Source organism: Hydra vulgaris, chromosome 02 (assembly GCF_038396675.1).
Source record: "Hydra vulgaris chromosome 02, alternate assembly HydraT2T_AEP".
Classification (NCBI taxonomy): Eukaryota; Metazoa; Cnidaria; class Hydrozoa; order Anthoathecata; family Hydridae; genus Hydra; species Hydra vulgaris.
In genome coordinates this window covers 62,035,754-62,056,920 of record NC_088921.1, presented here as the reverse complement: position 1 = coordinate 62,056,920, position 21,167 = coordinate 62,035,754, and the positions used below count along the sequence as shown (strand labels likewise).

Sequence of the window (21,167 nt, the reverse complement as noted above, 5' to 3'; positions counted from 1 at the left end):
TGTCTCAAAAAAATGTTTACAAGTGGTACAAAGACTTCAAAGAAGGCCGAGAACGTGTTGATGACTTGGAACGCTCCGGACGACTATCGACTTCGATTGATGATCGCCACATCAACAAAATCAAAGAATTGGTGCTTGCAAATCGTCGGTTAACCATTCGAGACCTTGTTGACATGGTTGGAATATCATTTGGGTCGGTGCAAGCGATTTTGAAGGATCATTTGGGCCTCAGAAGACTCAAATCATGTTTGGTGCCGAAATTTCTCAATTTCTTTGAAAAAGAGCGTCGCGTTAAAACGTGTGAAGCAATGCTTTCTGACTATCAAGACGTCTACAAACAAATTATTACTGGCGATGAGACTTGGGTCTACGCATACGACCCTGAAACAACCGACCAATCGAGTGAATACCGTGAAAAAGGCGAGCCGAGACTGAAGCAACCACGTCAAAGTCGCTCAAAAATCAAGGTCATGTTGACTGTTTTCTTTGATTATTGTGGTGTCGTGCACTACGAATTCCTTCCAACTGGCCAAACTGTCAACAAGGAATATTATTTAAGCGTTATGCGACGTTTGCGTGAAGCTATTCGCAAAAAGAGACCGGAATTATGGGCCAATAACTCTTGGATTTTGCACCACGATAATGCGCCTTCGCACACAGCACTGGTTCTTCGTGAGTTTTTTGCCAAAAACTCTACCCATGTTGCTCCACAACCACCGTATTCGCCCGACTTAGCACCGTGTGATTTCTGGCTGTTCCCAAAGCTCAAGAGACCACTCCGGAGAAATCGTTTTGAGTCCATTGAAGAGATCCAACGTGAATCGGCACGCGCATTGAAGGCTATCCCTACCGAGGACTTTTCGGCATGCTTCGAAGACTGGAAAAAACGTTGGCAAAAGTGCATTGGGGCCGGGGGGGATTATTTATGAAATAATAAGCTCTATAAATTTATTTAAGCTATTTTAGATTTGTTGATATCTTATCTGCATATCAAGTCTCTCGTGGATTTTCCACATATGAAGAAAATGCTATGTAACATGGAGTTTATTTATTAAGGTATTTATCTAAGCGCTTAAAGAGCTTAAAAAACAATTTGAAGAGAGATTTTTGCAGTTTACACATATCGAGTCAAATGCCTCCTTCTGTATCAATTTTCTTATTTGCCAAATAAATGTAATGGGATATAGACCTCGACTTACCGATGAGTATCTTTATGATTATTTGCTAACAAGATTATTGCCATAATATTTTTTTATAAAATGTTTTCTTTGTTTTTGTGTTTCTTATATAGGTATTGTAAATACGTTTCTCTGCATGTATGTAATTTGAATAGTATACTATTTATTAATAAATTATGAATATAAGAAAATAAATTATAGGAAAGTAAGAAGCTATGGAACTTGTTCATTAAAAATAGATGGTGCCCGCTACCCTACCGATATTTTAGAATAAGCTCTAGAGTACAAAAAGGTTGGGAACCTCAGAGTTTCAGGGTTTTTGCACTTTTTTCTTTTAATTATTTTTACATCCTCTTTTTCAAATTATTTTTTCATCTCTTGGATTAGTGGTAAATTCACTTTCATCGTAGTTTAATATTTGAGCAGGTCATAATGTCACATTTTTCATAATTTGAGCAGGTCTATTCATAATGTCACATTTTTCCAACGTAACTTTTAGTAAAATAAACCAAGCGTCAATTACAGTTTTGTTACAAGCTAAGGCTTTTGTTAATGTTAAAAGGTCTGGAGTCTTTTCGATATTTTTTTCTGCCAACAATTCATAAAGTTATGAAACCACTGATCACCAACAAATCGCAAAATTTTTTTGAACTTTCTATATATATTTGTTTCTATATACATTTGAACAAATTTCATAATTTGCTTGTTTTCCGATCCAAACCAAAAAAGCAGATAATAGCAAAACAAGATCTTTTTCAGCAACCACAGACAATTGATTGGTCGCCGTTCACCAATTTAAGCATTTTATGCTTAGAAAATATCTTGCAATTGTACTTCTTGGAACATCATATTCTTTTGATGCATACGAAGGCATTTCTTTATTTTTGATTTTAAAAATAGCATTTTGCAATAAATCTCTAATTTTAAAAAAAAAAAGTGTACAAGTTTTTCTTCGAGATTCTTTTTTTTAATGTAGTTTTTTTGCATTATTTCATTTGTATTATATTTCTAAAAGAATGAAAAAAAAATTACAAAAACAAATATTTATTTTAAAAGTCAATACCTTAGCTAAATAATTATGTATATACAGTTCTACAAAAGATGTTTGATGAAAAACCCTAATAAAAAGGCAAGTTCACTTTACCCTAATCAGTCAGAAAAATGAGGGGTAAAGTGAACTATAATGGTTTACAAACTATAAACTTGACACTTTTATATCATGATAAAAACTACAATTTTTTTTAAAGCAGCATTTTATTATCTTCAAAACGCATTTAAATACATATATGTGATATCGCACTAGGAACTAAAGTTAATATCTAAAGTTTAAGTTTAGTTTTTAGAGAAATTTTTGAAAAGTTAGAGAAAAACAAACTAAAACCTACTGCAAAGTTCGATAGCGGAATTTTTAGACTTTCGCTGAACTCGCTTTTTAAAATAGCTTCTACATCAAATCAAAATCTATAAAAATAAGGCTCTTTTTTAAAGAAAAATTTGTATTATGCAAAATAATGCTACAATACTGAAAAGTTTTTATATGTGATAATTTTTTCATTACCAAAAATAGTTGATATTACCCTAAAGTGTTAGCAATAAAGATTTTTTTTGCCAATTTGACTTTTTATTCGACAATTTTTATTTCGATAAAATAGACCTGGGTACAACTAAAAATAGTAGATTTCCGATAGATGCAGATTTTTTTGCGATAAAATCAACTAATTTTCAAAAAAATATAAGTTAACGAAAAAGAAGAGGTTTTACAAAAAGAAAAATTTTCTCGACTTATTGTAAATATTTCTCAAAGTGAATCGTATTTACACGAAAAACTGGAGAAACTTTCGCGGATATCGGAATGATCTCTAAAATCGGAATAAAAAAATTTCTCGCGTCGCTCCGCACAACTTTTTTTCGTATCCCTACGCCTGTCCCTAGCTTTAAATTTAGGATTAAATTATTGCTCATCGACACGAACAAAAAAATTCACAATTAGAATGTTTATTGTGGATTTATTAATTCTTTTAAAGGCGAACATTTAAATTATTAGATATATAAAAAACATAGACAAAAAATATGACAAAATGAAAATATACAATTTAAATGTTACGTTACACTAAAAAAAAAATTTCCCTTTTCATGAAAAACATTTCAAGAATGAATTGTAAAGTAAAAAAAGTTTTAATTAACCACACAGATATCAGCCAATTGATATTTATTCTATTTTTGTAAGTTAGAAAATAAAAGATTTTCAAAGCCAAAAAACGTACACCGGAGATAATCTTGATTCATATAATATATTTACATTGGGCATATATATTTTAACAGAATGAAGTAGACCAAAAAAAAAAAAAAATAGTAGAACTTATGAAGACATTAAATTAATTTTATTTATAAGCAAAATATTATTTTGTAACAATGTATAAAACATGAATTCCCTTTTTAAACTCTAACAGTGTTGCAAAAAAAAAAGAAAAGAAAAAAAAAGAAATAAAAAATAAAAAAACAACTTTTTAGAAATGTTAATGTAACACATTGTTTCGAAAAGAAAAAGACGACAGAACAGCATAAAAAGATCAGATTAATAAAAAATATTATTAACAACCACAAGCATCTTTGTTCTGTGGATTTTCTTGTGGAAAAGGGCTTGGTCCACCCTTCTTGGGCGGTTTATGTTGAACACCAGATTCTGCAGCATTAAGGTCGAGACTAAATTAAAAACAATTTAATGGCTTCAGAAACAAAAAATCCCAACTTATGCAACAAACCATTTAAAAATAAAAAGTTACCTTCCATCTTGTATACTTTGGAATATTTTTTTTGCAGTTTCTAAAAAAGCATCTTCAACATTATCTCCCCTAAAAATATAAAAAAAAAAACTTTTTTTTTTTTAAATGTATTATGATAAAGGTTTAATAAATTTTTTTTTTTTAAGTAAGCCTTTATCATAATACATTATGACAATTAGAAGTCAACCTTAACTCCTCTATGCCAACCATATTCACCTAATGTACGCGTGCGCGTGTTTTGTGGTACGCTAACACATACATTATATAGAAACAAAATTATAAAATATAATAATCATTTTATATAATTATTATTATTTTAAATTTTATTGTATAAAAAATGTCAGCATTTTAACTTGACCTGTTAAGGATCATAAGAAACCCCCTAAAAAAAATTTCTATAACCTAATATTTATAGCATTTTGTGATATCAAATGGGTAATTCAATTTGTTATGCCGAATGGGTTCACAAGAAATTTTGTGAAATATCACAAAAAAATTCCAAGAAGTTCTTTTTCTGTGGTCCAAATTAACATAACTTTGAGACCATAAAAAATACACAATAAAAACTTAACTAATTTTTGTATTTATTGCGATATTATATTATTATACTGAATATAATAAAAATAATATTCATACATATATATACACAAATGTAACCATTTAATATCTATATCTATCTATCTATCTATCTATCTATCTATCTATCTATCTATATATATATATATATATATATATATATATATATATATATATATATATATATATATATATATATATATATATATATATATATATATATATAGATTTACAACCAGAAGCAAATGTTCTAGACACTAATATTTTAAATATATAACTAACTATTAAACTTTTTGTCTTGTGGAGGAATGATAAGACTATTTTATGCAATCAAACTTTCAAAATGTTTTCAAACAAGTAATGAAACAATGTTGTTTACTGCATAGTGTAAATTTCATTATTTAGCATACTGTATAGTAAATATATATTTCATTAAAATTTTAATTAAAATATGTTTACGTTTTAGCACTGGCTTCTAAGAACAGCAGACCTAAAAAAATAACAATATATTTATCAAAATTATTTAACTAAATTTTTTAATTTTGTTACGTATTTAAAAACATAGTAAAACCATTACCATTTTCATCTGCAAACTGTTTGGCTTCTTCATATGTCACATCTCTCTGTGTTTGAAACGTTAAAAAATAAATGCATAAATAAATGTTTAATAAAATGTTTAAACTGAGATTTGTCAACAAAATTTTTTTATTATCTTGTGTTTTTAATAAAACTGTGTTTTTTAACATGCATGATGATGATAATCATGATGGTATTCATCATTGATCAATGATATATTGTTTGTAATCATCAATATGATCATGATAATAATGAATATCATTTATGTACTGTACGTCTGACCTAAATGTTGAGTTAAACAAGCAACAATAAAGTTTAACTTAACAGTTGTTGGAAGAAGTAAAGAAGTAATTTAAGAAAGATAACAGAAAAGTATATCACCATACAGAGCCACTAATATATATATATATATATATATATATATATATATATATATATATATATATATATATATATATATATAAATATATATATATATATATATATATATATATATATATATATATATATATATATATATATATATATATATATATATATATATATATATATATATACACACACACATACATATACATATATTTGTGATTCTAACCAGGTTATTCATTACCCGTTGCCTTGGAGATTTGTAAATTTTGAAATTAGCAAATTTTTTCTTACCTGTTACCAAAATAATTTTTTGAAATTTCCCAGGCGGTGTTTATTTACCTGTAAGTTACTATGTGTATGTTTGTGTTCTGTCACAAACATACATATAGTAACTTACAGGTTGAGTAAATATTGCACCTGATGCAATGTTTGACCCCTAACTGTCCCCTCCCTAGAACTATGCCTCCTTTAATCGTAAATTTTTTTTTCTGTTCTATCATAAACTAGATCAAAATTCATCGAAGATTTTAAATTTCATCAAAAAATCTCTTTTTGTTTAAGATTTATAACCATACAAAGCATAAAATTACCCCCTGAAATAACTTTAAATGGTCTCAACTTTTAAATGAAAAATTTTTTTTGGATGTATTTTGAAATCTGTTGATGAATTTTGATCTAGTTTAATATAAAACAATCAAAAAACTGAAAAGTGTTTTTAGGAACCATAACCTAGGGGGAATTTGGGGGATCGTTTTGAACACCACAAAATCATGCCCATGCCCCTGTATTTAGATTTTCAGAAATAATTGTGATAGATTTATTAATTTTTTTATTTTAAAGTTTTTGAAAATGTTTGTTTAACATTGAAATTTACAGATGGATAAGCAATTTTCATTACTTTCTATTTACATTTTTATTGAAATAAAAACAAAGCAAAGCACCCATTAATTATTAACAATTAGTAAAAGCTAGCAGTTGCTAATTGTTAACAGTTGCATAATAACTCCTTGCACGCGTTGATATACGAACTGAAAGCATGTTTATAGCCATTATATTGATATTTGATTGATATGACTGATATATCATGCCAATATTATCAATCCATATCAGAAGTTTTTATTTGAAGCATTCATTTAAAATGCCTAAACATGCAAAAGAACAAAGCGATTTTGTTAAAATTTTTTGCATTTGCTGCTTCAGGAAAGGCAAAGATCTAAGACCAATAAATAATGCTGAAACAACTTATTTAAATCTAAATAAAAAGAAAAATGACTACTCAAACTTTATCAAAACTATATTCTGAAAAGGTTATTCAGTGGATAAGCCTGAACTTCCTACCATGCTTTGCTCAAAATGTAGAAAAAAGCTTGCAGGGACTGATCCTCACTTCACTATGCGGCCATTTTATGAAGGTAATTATAGCTATATTGATGTTTAATTTACTTCAGTTAAAATTTAGTTTCGCTATTTTAGTTATTATAGTTGCTATACATCTGCTATAAAATTTAGGACTGAATAAAATTTAGAACTGAATACCAGAGTTATTAGAGGGAGAAAATGTAAATGTTTTATTTGTGAAAATGGGCGCAAATCAAAAATGGAAAAAACATTGGCCCCTATGGTTGAATGTGTGTCGGCAAACCTTGCTTATCAAGACACTGAAGATGTTTCAAATAAATCTGCAGAAAGACTAATTTGTCAAGATTGCTATGCACAAGTGGGACAAAGAAATCTACATCCCTGTACGAAATAAGAAAGACAAAAGAATTTGACTGCCATTGTAAAATCAACATCCCTAAAAACGCAAGGAAAAGTTCTGTCCAGCTCTATCAAAGATTTCAGCACAAATGACTCAGGGAACACCTTAGCTTTGAAAACTTTTGGTCTGAAGCAACTCACTGTCTCTTTCGGAAAGATTGAGGTTAAGAAACCTTCCTTTTCTTTAGATAAATTGAACAAACTTCAATTAAAACTACATTTCAGGTAAGTTTTTGTTGCTTAAAAATACTTTTAAAAATAAATTTGTTATGAGTTTAAACCAATTTTTGTATTAACTTCATTATGATTTCTAAGTAATCGCAACATGATTGAAGTTGCACGATTTCTGAGAAGTGAGGCAGGATGGAAAAGTGTGGAATCTGGTTTCAACATTAAACTGATTGAGAACAACGAAATGATTGGAAAATTATTCAATTGTGATAAACTCCCATTGCTATTAGAACTAAATGAAAGCGAAGAGGTAAGTAAACTATTACCAAAATGAAAAATTTTTATAGTTAGATTGCAATTTGTATCATTCCTTTTGATTTTTTATGAATGTATAGTTGGTAGAAAAAGATACTCCTATTGTGTATTGCAATGACATTGAAGAGCTTGTAGCAATGGTACTTCATCACAGAAGTCAAGGAACAAATGATGTTGACATCAAATTAGGTGTAGATGTAGGGCAGAGATTCTTTAAAGTTACACTGTCAATAACCCTAAAACTGGAGTTAAAAAATAATAAAATTCTAGAGAAACTGAGCAAGTGTGGCGGATATGTGTGCAAAGATTTTAAAGATTCAAGCGCCCACAAAACTATTATATTGGCCATTTTGCCTTCATTGAACGAAAAATACCATAATATGCGGTTAATTTTGGATAAGTTAAACATTTCATTTTTAGATTACACAGTATCTGAAGATCTAAAGGTTTTGCTTCAAATGGTTGGAAAACAAACTGCAACATCAAAGCATCCTTGTCCGTATTACATGACGTCATCTCCTGACTTTCAAAAAGCTGATCATTATACTCTAGAGTCTTTGAGTAGATTGTACGAACGATGGATGGCTGATGGTGCAAATTAAAAATTAAAAAATAAAAAAATGTTGTTAATCCTCTTTTATTAACAGGCAAAAACAAAAAAATACTAGAACTTGTAAATATTCCTGGTCTACATATACTGCTAGGTGTTGTAGACAAAATTTTAAAAGAGATTGAAAAAAAATTATTTGAAAACAAGGAGTGTGTGTTACAGTTGGTTAACCAATATCTGTCAAAGATATACATCTGCAGAGTGTCCTACCAAGGGCAGCATTGTTTGGAAGGCAATGCTTGTAATAAATTGCTTAAAAACATAGACAGCTTTGAACTGTTTTTTCAAGAGTCTAGTCTAAGAGTTTCCGCTGCCAAATGTATTTAGGTACTTAGAGATTTTGAAAAAAATAGTCCATGGTTGTTTTGGAAAATCATTAAGCTCCACATATATTAAAGATTTAGAGGAGTTCTCTACGAGCTATAGAAATCTAAGGGCTACAATTCCTTTGAAGGTACACATAGTTGAGCAACATGTTATTGAATTTATTGACATGAAAGGTGGAGTCTTCGGTATGAAAAATAACTTTTAAATTTGATAAAAAATAATTTATAATCTTAGTAATTAAATACGCTATTTCAACAGTTGAATTGTAAAATTTGCATAATTTACGACAAATATTTATTAGATAAACTTGCATTTCTTTTGTACTTCTACTATTCTATAGGCTTAGGTTACCGGACCAAACAAGCTCTCGAATCCATTCATCAGGATTTCAATCAGTTTTAGCGAATGAGAAAAGTTTTGAGAGCACAGCCCAAACTATATAGAGGCTCTAAAAAACACGGCTGTTGCTTACAACTACAAGCACTTTTAAAGTAGCTTTCTACTTGCAGAAGTGTAGTTTGTAAAAAGTAAAATATTAAACCTCCTATGAACAAACGTTTAGTATGACTTTGAAATGTAAAATATCAATCATAATCTAACCATAAAGACCAGAATTTTTTTTTTTACCGTAATAAATAATTGTAGCAAACCCTTCTCGACCTCTAATTGCCCTCCCCAGGGTATGGTTTCTAAAAACACTTTTTAATTTTTTGCTTGTTTTATATTAAACTAGATCAAAATTCATCGACAGATTTCGAAATAAATCAAAAAAAAATTTTTCATTCAAAAGTTGAGACCATTTAAAGTTATTTCAGGGGGTAATTTTAAGCTTTGCATGGTTATAAATCTTAAACAAAAAAAGATTTTTTGATGAAATTTGAAATCTTCGATGAATTTTGATCTAATTTATGATAGAACAAAAAAAAAATTTTACGATTAAAGGAGGTGTAGTTCTAGGAAGGGGGCAGTTAGGTGTCGGGACGGGGTTGGTTTAGCTCCAATTACCCTAATTTTTTGCAAGTCATCCTCATTCAACACCAGTATCAACATACTAGAAATTTGAGTATACCCCATGCCTCTTAGTTACCTATCTTGAACAACAAAATTCCTGGGCACTCACCTAAAATATGTGATTTCTACCCAGGCCCCCACTAAAAAAAGTTGTTGTTTACATTTTTTGAATGACGAAATGCTTTCTAATGATAATCAAAAAAAATTTCTGGGGATGTGTTGCAAGGTCTTAGAGTATGTTCCTATGCACAGTGTAAATATTATCATTGAGGTATTATAAAAAAATGCATTAAAAATATTAACATTAAAAAACCTGTTATAAATTATGCTAAAATAAATTTAATTTAGAATTTTTGTTTTTAGCATTCATAAAACTGTGTTCATACATTTAGTTTTTTATTTAATCTTTAACTGACATGTGACTTATGATGTTCACGTGACTTGTGATCCTCAAAGCAAATAAAAAAACTTTAAATAACTTATCCGAAAAATGCATCATATATATATATAAAAAAAAAAAGTTAAAAAAAAATAACCAACAAATTCGAATTTGGAATTATATGAATCAATTTCCAATAACAATGGTTGTGAGAAACCACAGTTACTTGCTAATCAATTTCCAATAACAATGCTTGTGAGAAACCACAGTTACTTGCTAATGTTAATTTGATCTTGTCTTATTAAATGTTCAACAAAAAGTTCTTTTAATTACTTTAAAAAAATTTTTGTTCTATCTTTTAATAAAGTTAATAATAAAATTCGAATAAAGTTTTTAAACATATAAATAATAATTAAAATAATTTGTTAATATTATGTTTTGACATGTAATATCAAAACAATGTTTACTTTTTAAGACTGATGATTATTTAAAGCACCTGATTTAAAAAAAAAAAAAATCAGGTGCTTTAAATAATCACAGTTAGCCAGCAATCTTAAAAAAGCAATAATCACAGTTAGCCAGCAACCATTAACTTTTTATTTCAGGATTCGGTTCATAATTAAAATAAACCAAAAATTTTGAAACTAGTTTTATCAGCAGAACTAACTGTAAACTTATTTTACAACAGGCTGCATAGTATAAATAATATATAAATATCTTATATATGATACATATAACAATAAATCAAATTAGTAAAAATAAATGTAGTTATTGCAATGTAAAAAGCAAAACCAAAAAGAAGATTATCTTTCAATATAAAATTACTGTCTAGAGTCAATGTTTGTATAATCTCTTTATATAAGTGATAAAAACTCAATCACTACTTTTTTTAGAAAACTTCTTTTATACTATATGATTCATTTTAAAAACAACTGCAGTGTTATCTGCCAAGTTAGATGTTTGAGTTTAAAACTTTTTTTCCTTTCAGGTAACAATTATTTTTGTTTACTTAATAAAAAACTGAAAAAAAAATAAACACATAAAATATTGGTGATACCAATGCAATACGAATACATAGTTGCCTTGCCATCAATACCAGATATAGACTCATATCTCATAGGTATTACTAATGATATTTTTTATATAACTGGTGTTATATTGATATAATTGGTGATAATACAAGTATAATTTTCATCTTTCTAAATTCACAAGTTTTCAAAAAGTTTTCAAATTTTCAAAAGCTCAAACTAACCTATATAACTGCTTGTATAACTTTACACTTGACATTTAGGTCAGACACATGACAAATGACACAAATAATGCTCATAACTAAGAAGCTCACCATGATGATGATTATCACTATGATATTTGTTATCATGATCATGATGAGGCTCATGACACTTTTGATGATGCTTATGATGACATAATTATTATATGATGATCATGATGATGATTATTATGATCATTATTGTCATCATAAATATATTATGATTAAAAAAATTTCAAATTTTAGAACTTCGATTTTGTAAAAATAATTTACCTGGGCTTCTAAGTCAGATTTATTTCCAATCATTATAATAACCTATATAAATATTATTTAATTATAAAATACAATTTTTTTTAGATCTCATAGCATACACATACTGCACATTTTTACTGACAGAAAGTTGATTTTGAATAAAGTATAAAAATAGTTTTAAAAGTTATCGTGATGCTTGATTAAGCAATATGAAAATTATAGATTAAATTCATATTAGAAATATACTTATATTTATCTAATAATAATATATAATATATAAATAATAATAATATATAAATAACTAGTATTAATATATTGCTAATATTTAACAAAATGTTTTTATGAATGAATTATTTATCAAATTAATTTTTGACAAAACATGTGTATGGGCTTTAACTTATTTTTTAAAAAAAACCTACAGTATTGGGGTTAGTTAGGTTTCTAGCATCAGTTAACCAACTACTTAAATGATTATAAGTACTTCTTCTTGTAATGTCATAAACCATAAGAGCACCGGCAGCACCTCTGTAATAACTTCGAGTAACAGCTCTGAACCTTTCTTGACCAGCGGTGTCCCATATTTGAAGTTTGATTTTCTGAGATGCAACCTCAACAATGCGGGTTCCAAACTCTACACCAATTGTATGAGGACAGTCTGCCATAACTTAAAATAAACAATAAAATAAAACATAAATATAAAATATAATATAAAATCATAAAAATATAATATAAAAACATAATATAAAAATCATTTTTTTATAAACATTCTATTTAATTTTTGATGTAAAAATACTTTTTTAAAATCAAGTTTTTTAAAAACAGAAAAGTCTTTTCAGAGAATTTTATAACATTCTACCTTTAAAAAAACATGTTTTAATAAGCTTAAATTTGGAAATAACTATCTATATTGCTGCTAGTACAGATTGAGCAAGAAAATGAAACACCCGAGAGTGTTTACATACCAAGAAATCTAATTTTAGTTTTAAAACAACTATCTCAATACTGTTGATATTCCTTTATTAACAAATGACAATCTTCCCACTGACTCTTTTTCTTTATGTCTTCTTGGATTATAGTTTATTACTGACCTTTCATGGAAACCATATATGCAATCGATTGCTAAATTAGCATCTGCTAATGATGCTCTTTCTCTTCTAGACAAGGTTCAAAAATGCATTGTAAACACAGTTAGACCTGCTCTACCTGTTAAGCTTGAGCCTCTTTCCCATCATCGTAAACTTGCATCATTTCACGGACGCTGCTCAAAGGAGCTATCATCTCTAGTTCCATCAACTAAAACTCATTGAATGGTCATTCAGCAAAGTCCCTGCACTTCAACCCTTTGGAACTCCCTCCCATCTTCATGTTTTCCTGACTCATACAACAGGCTTGGTCGGGAAAGGCGTGCGATCGCACTCTGATCTTGACCACGCATACAATATTTAGTTGCGACAACTTGCCCACGGCTTCATAGATGTTTTGAGAACATTTCAAAAAATAATCAAGCGCAAAAAAGTTCAACTGGACCGATGAGAGACAATTACAAAAGTTAAAAGCTTCCTGATTAAATTGTTATAAAATAAGTTTAGAATAATTAATAAACTTCGTCTTTTATAATTAAGCGACACTCTTTTATATAAAGTAAAAACTTACTATTAATAATTGTTTAATAAAGAAACAATTGTTATTCAATTTATCAAAGAGTTTAGTATAATTTCTTTTATTTGAGTACTTCTGATTTATTTCAACAAGATTCTAATAAACAAACGTTTGTTGATTTATTTAATAAATAAAAAAGTCAATATTTTTTTAACCATTTCGCGCTTTACGTAGTTGGCCTGAGTTTTGTTTTTACAAATTACATACGATTCTTTGTAGTACGACGAACAAAAGAAACAATTAAATCATTCAGTTACTATGACATCTTCATAGATGTTTTGAGAACATTCAAGTATGTTTCCATGTTTGTCCGCATAACAATAAGTTTTAAAAATACACGCAAAAAAATTAAATTCATAACTTTAATCTTTACTAATTAAATGATTTCATATTGACGAATGCTTTAAAAAGATTCGCTAATATAAATTTGTTTTTTTTTAATACGTTGACTTATTGTTGGAGCCACACACACACAGATGTTTAAAAGATTTAATAAAATGGCAGAGTATAAACTTTTTAATAACATATTTTGATCTATATTATTAAAAAGTTTTATATATACAGCATATAATATATACATATATTAGCTTATACGCTGCCTTTTTATTAAATTCAACTTATTTATGCAATCGTATAACAAGAATATGACAATCAAAGATATCATATATATAATGCTAAATATATTTTCGTCCTTCAGGACTCTTAAGTAATGTACATAAATATAAAATTATGTGGGATAAAATTTATATTACAAATTTTTTATCCGTCCGATTCAGATATAGAACTTATATCTTCACTGGTGCAGCTTTCTTCGCTACTATAATCAGTGGCAATACTAGCATTAGCTGAATCAAGGAAAAAAACTCTTCGCTTATCTAAGAAAATATCCACAGCACGACTTAAAATATCATCGCGTTCTTGTTGAGTGAAATTTGTGTCATTCCCTGCTATGATTATTGAGTCTTCCATTGTTGAGTGGTTCATCTTTAAACGCCTATCAGTCAAAATCACAGTCAAAATACTGAAAACGCGTTCGACAGCTGAATTAGAACCAGCAATACACATCAGAAGTTCAACTAAAAGACTCAAGTTTGGAAACTTAATTTTATAATAAAGAAAAATATTCTGCCATATTTGCAATGGTGTGAGTGCAGTGGTGTACTGCGCATTTATTAATAGTTTTGCAGCTCTCCATTCCGAAAGAACCATTTTAAAATCCATTCCTAACTTTTCTAGAGGGTAAAAAAATTCGTTTAGCAATAAAGATATGCTGGCATCACCATACATGCTGTCTGCTGTCCATACTTGCGGATCTAACCAATCCATTGATTCGAATATGGGATTTAACAGCGAACTAAATCTATCGTTTATTAATGGCAGAATGATTTCAATTGCTAATTTTCTTACTTTAATGGCAGAATGAATACATTCAAAGTTAAGATTAGCCATATTGTTGAGTTCAATCTCAACAAACTCAGGGTTTGATTTTTTCAATTCGTTACCTTCTTTGAAATACGAAGAAAGAAGATTGGTTGAACCATCTTTTTCATTGATTATAAACTTGAGTAAATATGAATCAATAATATTATCAATATCTTCATGGCTTAATTCCGCTAAGCTAGCCTTTGTTATATCCACCGCTGGTTTTAACTCATTCACCATTAACATTTGTTTTTCAAAAACCAATGATAATGGTGATAACTTTTCTAAGATGTCCAAATAACTACAAACCATACATAATAGTCTGTAGTCATGCAACCGTTTGGACAATCCAGAAAGTTTAGCACGCATATCTGCTTTAGTGTCGCGATCAGCAAGAGTATTATCGAAACCCACAATAAGCGAAGGCCAATTATGTAAAAGTTTTGTAAAGCCGCGTCTCCTGTGACTTATAAAGCGCGTTCCAAATATTTTAGGCAACGTGTAATATGTAATGTTCAAAGCCTCAGCAGCTTTTTTAACTGCGCATTTTAGCTTTCCAGAATTGCGAAATAAATTAAATATGGAAATGTAAAAACATTCACACTCTTTATACTGGGAAATATCTTTCACAGCATCTTTTATTGCTAATTCTAAACGATGGTTTACGCAGTGAATTTTTATCAGCCACATTCTATCTTTTTTTAATTGTGTTAACACGCCATTATAAATTCCAAAATTAACGCAAGCTCCGTCGGCCGTAGCGCTTACAAGTTTGTATTTGTAAGCTGACGCAGTTAAAGGAACACTACTGGTTTCAATAAAAATGCTATCAATAGCCTTTTTAATGGTATTGGCATTCATACCACCCAAACTGTTCATATCAAGTAAAGAAACTACAAAACAGGCAGGGGTCCCTTCGCGTTCAACGCGCACAAGAATCAACTCTTTTTCATCCTTTGTTTTTCTAGCCTGAGAACCATCGGAAAGAATGGAGAAAAAGTTTGTTTCATTGACAATTTTAGCAACTTTTTCTTTAATGGCACTGGCAATGCATGAGATATATTCACGTGCTAAAAAAGAAATTAAAAACAATAAAATAAAAAAATAATAATAAAACTAATATTTTTCAAATTAAAAAATAAAATGGATAAATCAAAAGGATAAGACCATTCGAATGTAAAATCTTAAAAAAAAAAAAAAATTAAACTTTCATTATAATAGTAACGTAACTTTAATTTGATTTTTTCATTTGAATTATTTTATTAAATTACGAAAAAGAAACTGAACCTAAAAATCAATAACCTGCTTTATTGTTGTCTTTTCCTTGTAAAAGGAGTGCACCATTAAGTCTTTGGCATTTGATCAGTGTCTTGAAATGGCTATGTGGCATGCTTGGTTTTAGAGCCATTTCATAGGCTGTTCTAATCATCTTTAATAACGCTTCGCGGTTGTCTTGTGTAATAGTTAACAAGTTTTCCATATCGAGGTTAGCAATACAACTACTTCCAGGATCTTCTGAGTTACCATTATCAATCAGCACCGCTAATCTATGGCTTTGCCCTCTAAGATGGCGATCAACCTTTATTATTATCAAAGAAAAAATCACGGTTCAAATTAAGCAATTTTCTAAAAAATTTATTCACTTAGTAATATAGTAAATTATAAGATAACTACAGTTATAAGTTATATAATGGTAGAAAAATTATGTTTAAATTAATTCCTGGAGTCACAAATTAAGAACAAGCTAATTATTTTAATTTTACCTGATACTTTGTCACCACACAAGTTCCCTCCGTAAACGCTGTCAAAGAATGATTTGATACTCCTTTAACTAAAGCATCCGTTAAAATTTCAGTTTTGTTCCTAGCACAAATCTTACACCATATTTTGACAACTAAGCCATTTTCTTCCGTGTATCCAATAACTGATTCTTTCCCCCACGAAAGAAAAGTTTTTAAGTTCTTAGATATTGGTTTACTATCTTGAATTTTTTTTGCTTCAGATGTCATTCTTACAAATTTGTTATACTTAAACTTAAATTTACTTATTTCTGTTTTAAATACTTATTAAAATGAAAAATAAAAAAAAAGCCCACTCACTATTCATAATCAGTGGTAAAGCAGTTCCGCTTCCTCCTCGTAATTTATTTTTACCTTTTGAGTTTAATCATAAAAAAATGCTTTCAGATAGTTTGACGTATTTAAAATTTGGTTTTGGTTAGTAAAATAAAAAATAAAAATATAATTCATTTGGAATGTAATTTTTTTGGATACTGATCATTATAGACCGCTAATTCAGGGGTCTAGCACATTGCGGAATTGTTTTTAACATTTTTAAAGATACTGCTAAAAACAACGTTCTAACATTGTCATAGTAACGGAATGATTTAATTGTTTCTTTTGTTCGTCGTACTACAAAGAATCGTATGTAATTTGTAAAAACAAAACTCAGGCCAACTACGTAAAGCGCGAAATGGTTAAAAAAAGATTGACTTTTTTATTTATTAAATAAATCAACAAACGTTTGTTTATTAGAATCTTGTTGAAATAAATCAGAAGTACTCAAATAAAAGAAATTATACTAAACTCTTTGATAAATTGAATAACAATTGTTTCTTTATTAAACAATTATTAATAGTAAGTTTTTACTTTATATAAAAGAGTGTCGCTTAATTATAAAAGACGAAGTTTATTAATTATTCTAAACTTATTTTATAACAATTTAATCAGGCAGCTTTTAATTTTTGTAATTGTCTCTCATCGGTCCAGTTGAACTTTTTTGCGCTTGATTATTTTTTGAAATGTTCTCAAAACATCTATGAAGCCGTGGGCAAGTTGTCGCAACTAAATATTGTATGCGTGGTCAAGATCAGAGTGCGATCGCACGCCTTTCCCGACCAAGCCTGCATACAACCTTCAAATTTTCAAGTCTTCTGTCAACTGTTTCCTTGCTCTATAACTCTATTCTTTTTTTCTAGTAACTCCCAACTTAATAGTGGCTGCTTGCAGCCTTGTTGGGAGTGAATCAAAATGATAATAATAAAAAAAACTCCAGAGCTTTGCAACTGCTCAAAGGATGATTATCATCATTTAAATATTATTGACCAAATTTTAAGACAACTCTCTTAACCTTTGAAACATACTAAATGGCGCCATTATGCCTCAAATACCTCTCATTTTTTATCTTCAAATAAAAAGCAATGGCAGATATTACAAATTTCTTGTTTGTTTATTATTACATAGAATATTTTAGGTCTAGATTAAAGTAATGAGAAAAAGCAACACAGTTAATTTAATATGAAATTGCCATTATAAAAAAACTATATTTTACATTAACTAAAATAAATAATTAAATATTTTATTATTTTAAAAAACATACATTTTTTTTCTGTAAACTGATGCAAAAGACAAGACTTTCCTACACCCATGTCACCTAAATAAAAAAATAAAATTTAAATTTTATAAATACTATAATTTAGGGTTGCTGGGATTTTCTTTTATAGAAAAAGAAAACCTATTTAATTTAAAAACTTTATTGCGATTTATTTCAACATTAGTCATTTCAACCTAAAAATAGAGTTTTGAATAAATCAATAAAAACATTAAAAACGAAAAATGTTTAAAATATTTAATTGTGTACTAAGTTGTGTACTAAGTACAATAAAATGCAAAAAAAATTGCCAATTTTATCTTCTTGGTATATTGGCACCAGGTCATCGTTTACTAATATTCTTTGAAGTAATTTTTTTCGTGCATTAAAAGCTGAAATAATTATAAAAGCAGCACATCCTAAGAATTAAGATAGAGTTTTTTAATTATTTTTTGCAATTGAAACATTTTTTGCAATTGAAACATTTTTTAGCACTGCTGGTTGGTCTACTTTGACAAATTTTAGATTCAAAAACTTGTTTTAAAAACACATTAAAAAATGAGATATAATTAGTTATTTTTAGAAATATTTTTTGGTAAATGGGTCATTCTATATGAAATCACCTTGTTTTTTAAAATTGCCCATTAATAGTACAGGAGCAAATCCAGGATAAAGTATTGGTGGATAATCACAAGAAGTTTACTGAAGAGCTGGTTTGGGAAGAGTTCACCCATAGAAATTTATATGTAAGCGCAGGATAATTTTTGTGGTAATTTTTTAAGATAAGTAACACAATTCAAAATGATATCAAAAAACATGACTAGATGTGTTGTTGAGCAAGATGAACAAAAAAGGATGCGGCAAAGTATAATGCATTGCCCACATTAAACAATTACCCCTGTGTATCTACACCTGGTACCATCTCAGATTTGCATTAAATTTTAATGATTGATGAATGAGATTTTATGTAAAAAACACAAGGTGAAATTTAATATAGTAATAATTTTTTTAGCAAAATAATCCATTTTTGCAGTTGTTTTTGACTGATGTTTTCTGAGTTAGTACACTTATAAAGTTAAACTAAATAATACAAAACTAAGGTTTTTTTAAATTATGACAAGTTACAGCTGCATACCAATTGATAAACAGAGCAACAAATTCTGCTACTTTGAGTACTTAGAATGACAAAATCAAAAGTTTATGCAAAAGTAACCACACGAGGCAACATCAGCACTGTTTTAGCTGTTTAACCAAGCTAATAAATTATTGCGATATCTATATACAAAAGGACTTTATAAAAAATGTTGTCTCATAAAATTTTGAACACATTTTCTTTTCTTAATACAATACAATCAACCATACAAGAACTTAATACAAAAATCTAAAATTCAAAAAATTAGAAGTAGGCTAAACAAAACATGTTTATAAGTATTAGGGTGGTTTAAACAACATTTTGTTTTTTAAACCACCCTTTTGAAGCATAATAAAATTGCAATAAATTTAGTGTATAATAAAAAATAACTTTGTCTTTATTTTTATTTATATTTTCAAAGATATAGCTAAAAATATGTGTCATAGCATGACATCAATTTGTCAAACCTTACTGTATTAATTTGAGCAGTAATTCATCAAATACAATAAAAAAAATAATTAAAAATTTATGTAAAAAAAAATATATTTCTTTACCGAGGTATCATACATTTGAAAGCTTTTTTTATACACATAAATACTATACATAATACACATAAAACTTCACTTCCTTGATAAAATCAAAATATTGAAGTGCACAGAATTGCTCTTTATATTGTTTTTATACAATTAAAATTGGCAGAATGTAAATGAGAAAGGTTTTAAGAATGATGCCTTTCAAAAATGTGGACAAATATGATAAATTAAGACATGAAAAACAAAAAAGTAAAAAACCGAAAACAAGTATAAAAAATCTATTAGCATCAGCATTCGATATAAAGACTAAAGGTATATTATCTGAAAAAGAAGAAAATAGCATGAACTATAATGATTTATACTTTTGAAGTAATAAAGGAAAAAGTGAAAACAATTTTAAAGGAAGAAAAAGTTTAGTTCCTAAAATTAACTCCTCAATTTTGTTAAATTGAAATAAATTGCAAAATATTTTCAGAACAACATGTTAAAGAAGTTTAAAGTTAAAAATTACTAGCAAGTTTTACTAGCAAGCTACTCAAGCAAACAAACAACTGCTGGCTGTTTATTATAAAGATAATAAACAGCCAGCAGTTGTTGGATCAACTTAAACATGTAAGCTATTGTATAATTTTTGAAAACTTTCATTACGACCTAACTGAAATTCTTTATTTTCTCTCAAAATTACTTTCTTATGCTAAAAAATCTACACTTTATGCTCAAACTACTCGCAACCAATAAAGTAAAATACTTCAAAACACATTTGTGATGGTATCACAAAAACCACCTGAAAGATCACAAAATGTTGAGCATCACTTCTTTGCTACATTCTGCAGAAAAAGTGTGATGGATTGTGAGAAATTATAAAAAGAAAAGCAGCAACTATAAACTTTTTACACTTTTATTATCTTGAAAATCACAAAAAAAAATGCTGAGGATTATTTCTTTGAAATGTTCCACAACAAAAGTCCATGTAATGGAGGAGCAATAAAAAAGGTAGCTGCAAAAGCTAGTCTACAAGCAACAATTACAGTTCAGATTCTCACGCCACATGATCTGTTTACATGGGCTATAAAAAATATTAAAAAAGTTAACATATTTTAACTTTCAAGATATTATCAACCACAACAGTAATTTAAATTTTTAGAAACAATTTTAAGCAATGTGCACAAGATGCTATCACTGTTTTGTACCAGAAAGAGAAAAAACTGTTTTTGAATAAAATCTCCAGTAATAGCGCCTATAATACTTATAAATTAAATAACTTGATGAAAAAAGATTTTACAAATTTTCAATCAGGTAAATGAATTGCACATTTTTATAATGATGAATGATATTTAAGACTTAATGATAATGATATTTAGAACTAAAATTTTAATGCAAAGTTTGTGCATAGAAATAAATAAAAATTGAAATGGACTAATAATACCCAACCGAATCAGTGTCAGGTGTCTCTTAAGTATTGCTGAAATAAAATGCTTCA

At 28.3% G+C, this 21,167-nt stretch overlaps 2 protein-coding genes across 2 annotated transcripts in view; both read right to left on the bottom strand.

Annotated features, from left to right (window-relative positions):
- Nucleotides 1-3,164: 3,164 nt before the first annotated feature.
- The window catches only part of LOC100203942 (ras-related protein Rab-14), a 30,766-nt gene continuing 12,763 nt past the window's right edge, over nucleotides 3,165-21,167 (bottom strand). Inside the window, exons 2-8 of the mRNA XM_065791629.1 lie at nucleotides 18,032-18,085; nucleotides 11,992-12,236; nucleotides 11,594-11,635; nucleotides 5,115-5,160; nucleotides 4,997-5,027; nucleotides 3,962-4,030; nucleotides 3,165-3,881 (exon numbers count right to left, since the gene is read on the bottom strand). Of these exons, the coding sequence (XP_065647701.1) occupies nucleotides 3,770-3,881; nucleotides 3,962-4,030; nucleotides 4,997-5,027; nucleotides 5,115-5,160; nucleotides 11,594-11,635; nucleotides 11,992-12,236; nucleotides 18,032-18,085 (599 nt within the window). The 3' untranslated portion in view covers nucleotides 3,165-3,769. The remainder of the gene's footprint in view (nucleotides 3,882-3,961; nucleotides 4,031-4,996; nucleotides 5,028-5,114; nucleotides 5,161-11,593; nucleotides 11,636-11,991; nucleotides 12,237-18,031; nucleotides 18,086-21,167) is intronic.
- On the bottom strand, nucleotides 13,897-17,057 carry LOC136077087 (zinc finger protein 862-like). Its single transcript, XM_065791628.1, has 3 exons — nucleotides 16,417-17,057; nucleotides 15,956-16,232; nucleotides 13,897-15,723 (listed from the first exon to the last, which is right to left on the bottom strand). The coding sequence occupies exons 1-3, from the start codon at nucleotides 16,660-16,662 to the stop codon at nucleotides 13,991-13,993; spliced, it is 2,256 nt and encodes a 751-aa protein (XP_065647700.1). The 5' UTR covers nucleotides 16,663-17,057; the 3' UTR covers nucleotides 13,897-13,990.

What these genes read in the sequence shown, in the direction of transcription:
- LOC136077087 (XM_065791628.1), bottom strand. Translation starts at nt 16,662, where the DNA reads ATGACATCTGAAGCAAAAAAAATTCAAGATAGTAAACCAATATCTAAG. An exon ending in GTGTGGTGACAAAGTATCAG is followed by an intron (nt 16,233 to 16,416) that starts GTAAAATTAAAA and finishes ATAATAATAAAG; the next exon opens with GTTGATCGCCATCTTAGAGG. An exon ending in AAAAGACAACAATAAAGCAG is followed by an intron (nt 15,724 to 15,955) that starts GTTATTGATTTT and finishes TTTCTTTTTTAG; the next exon opens with CACGTGAATATATCTCATGC.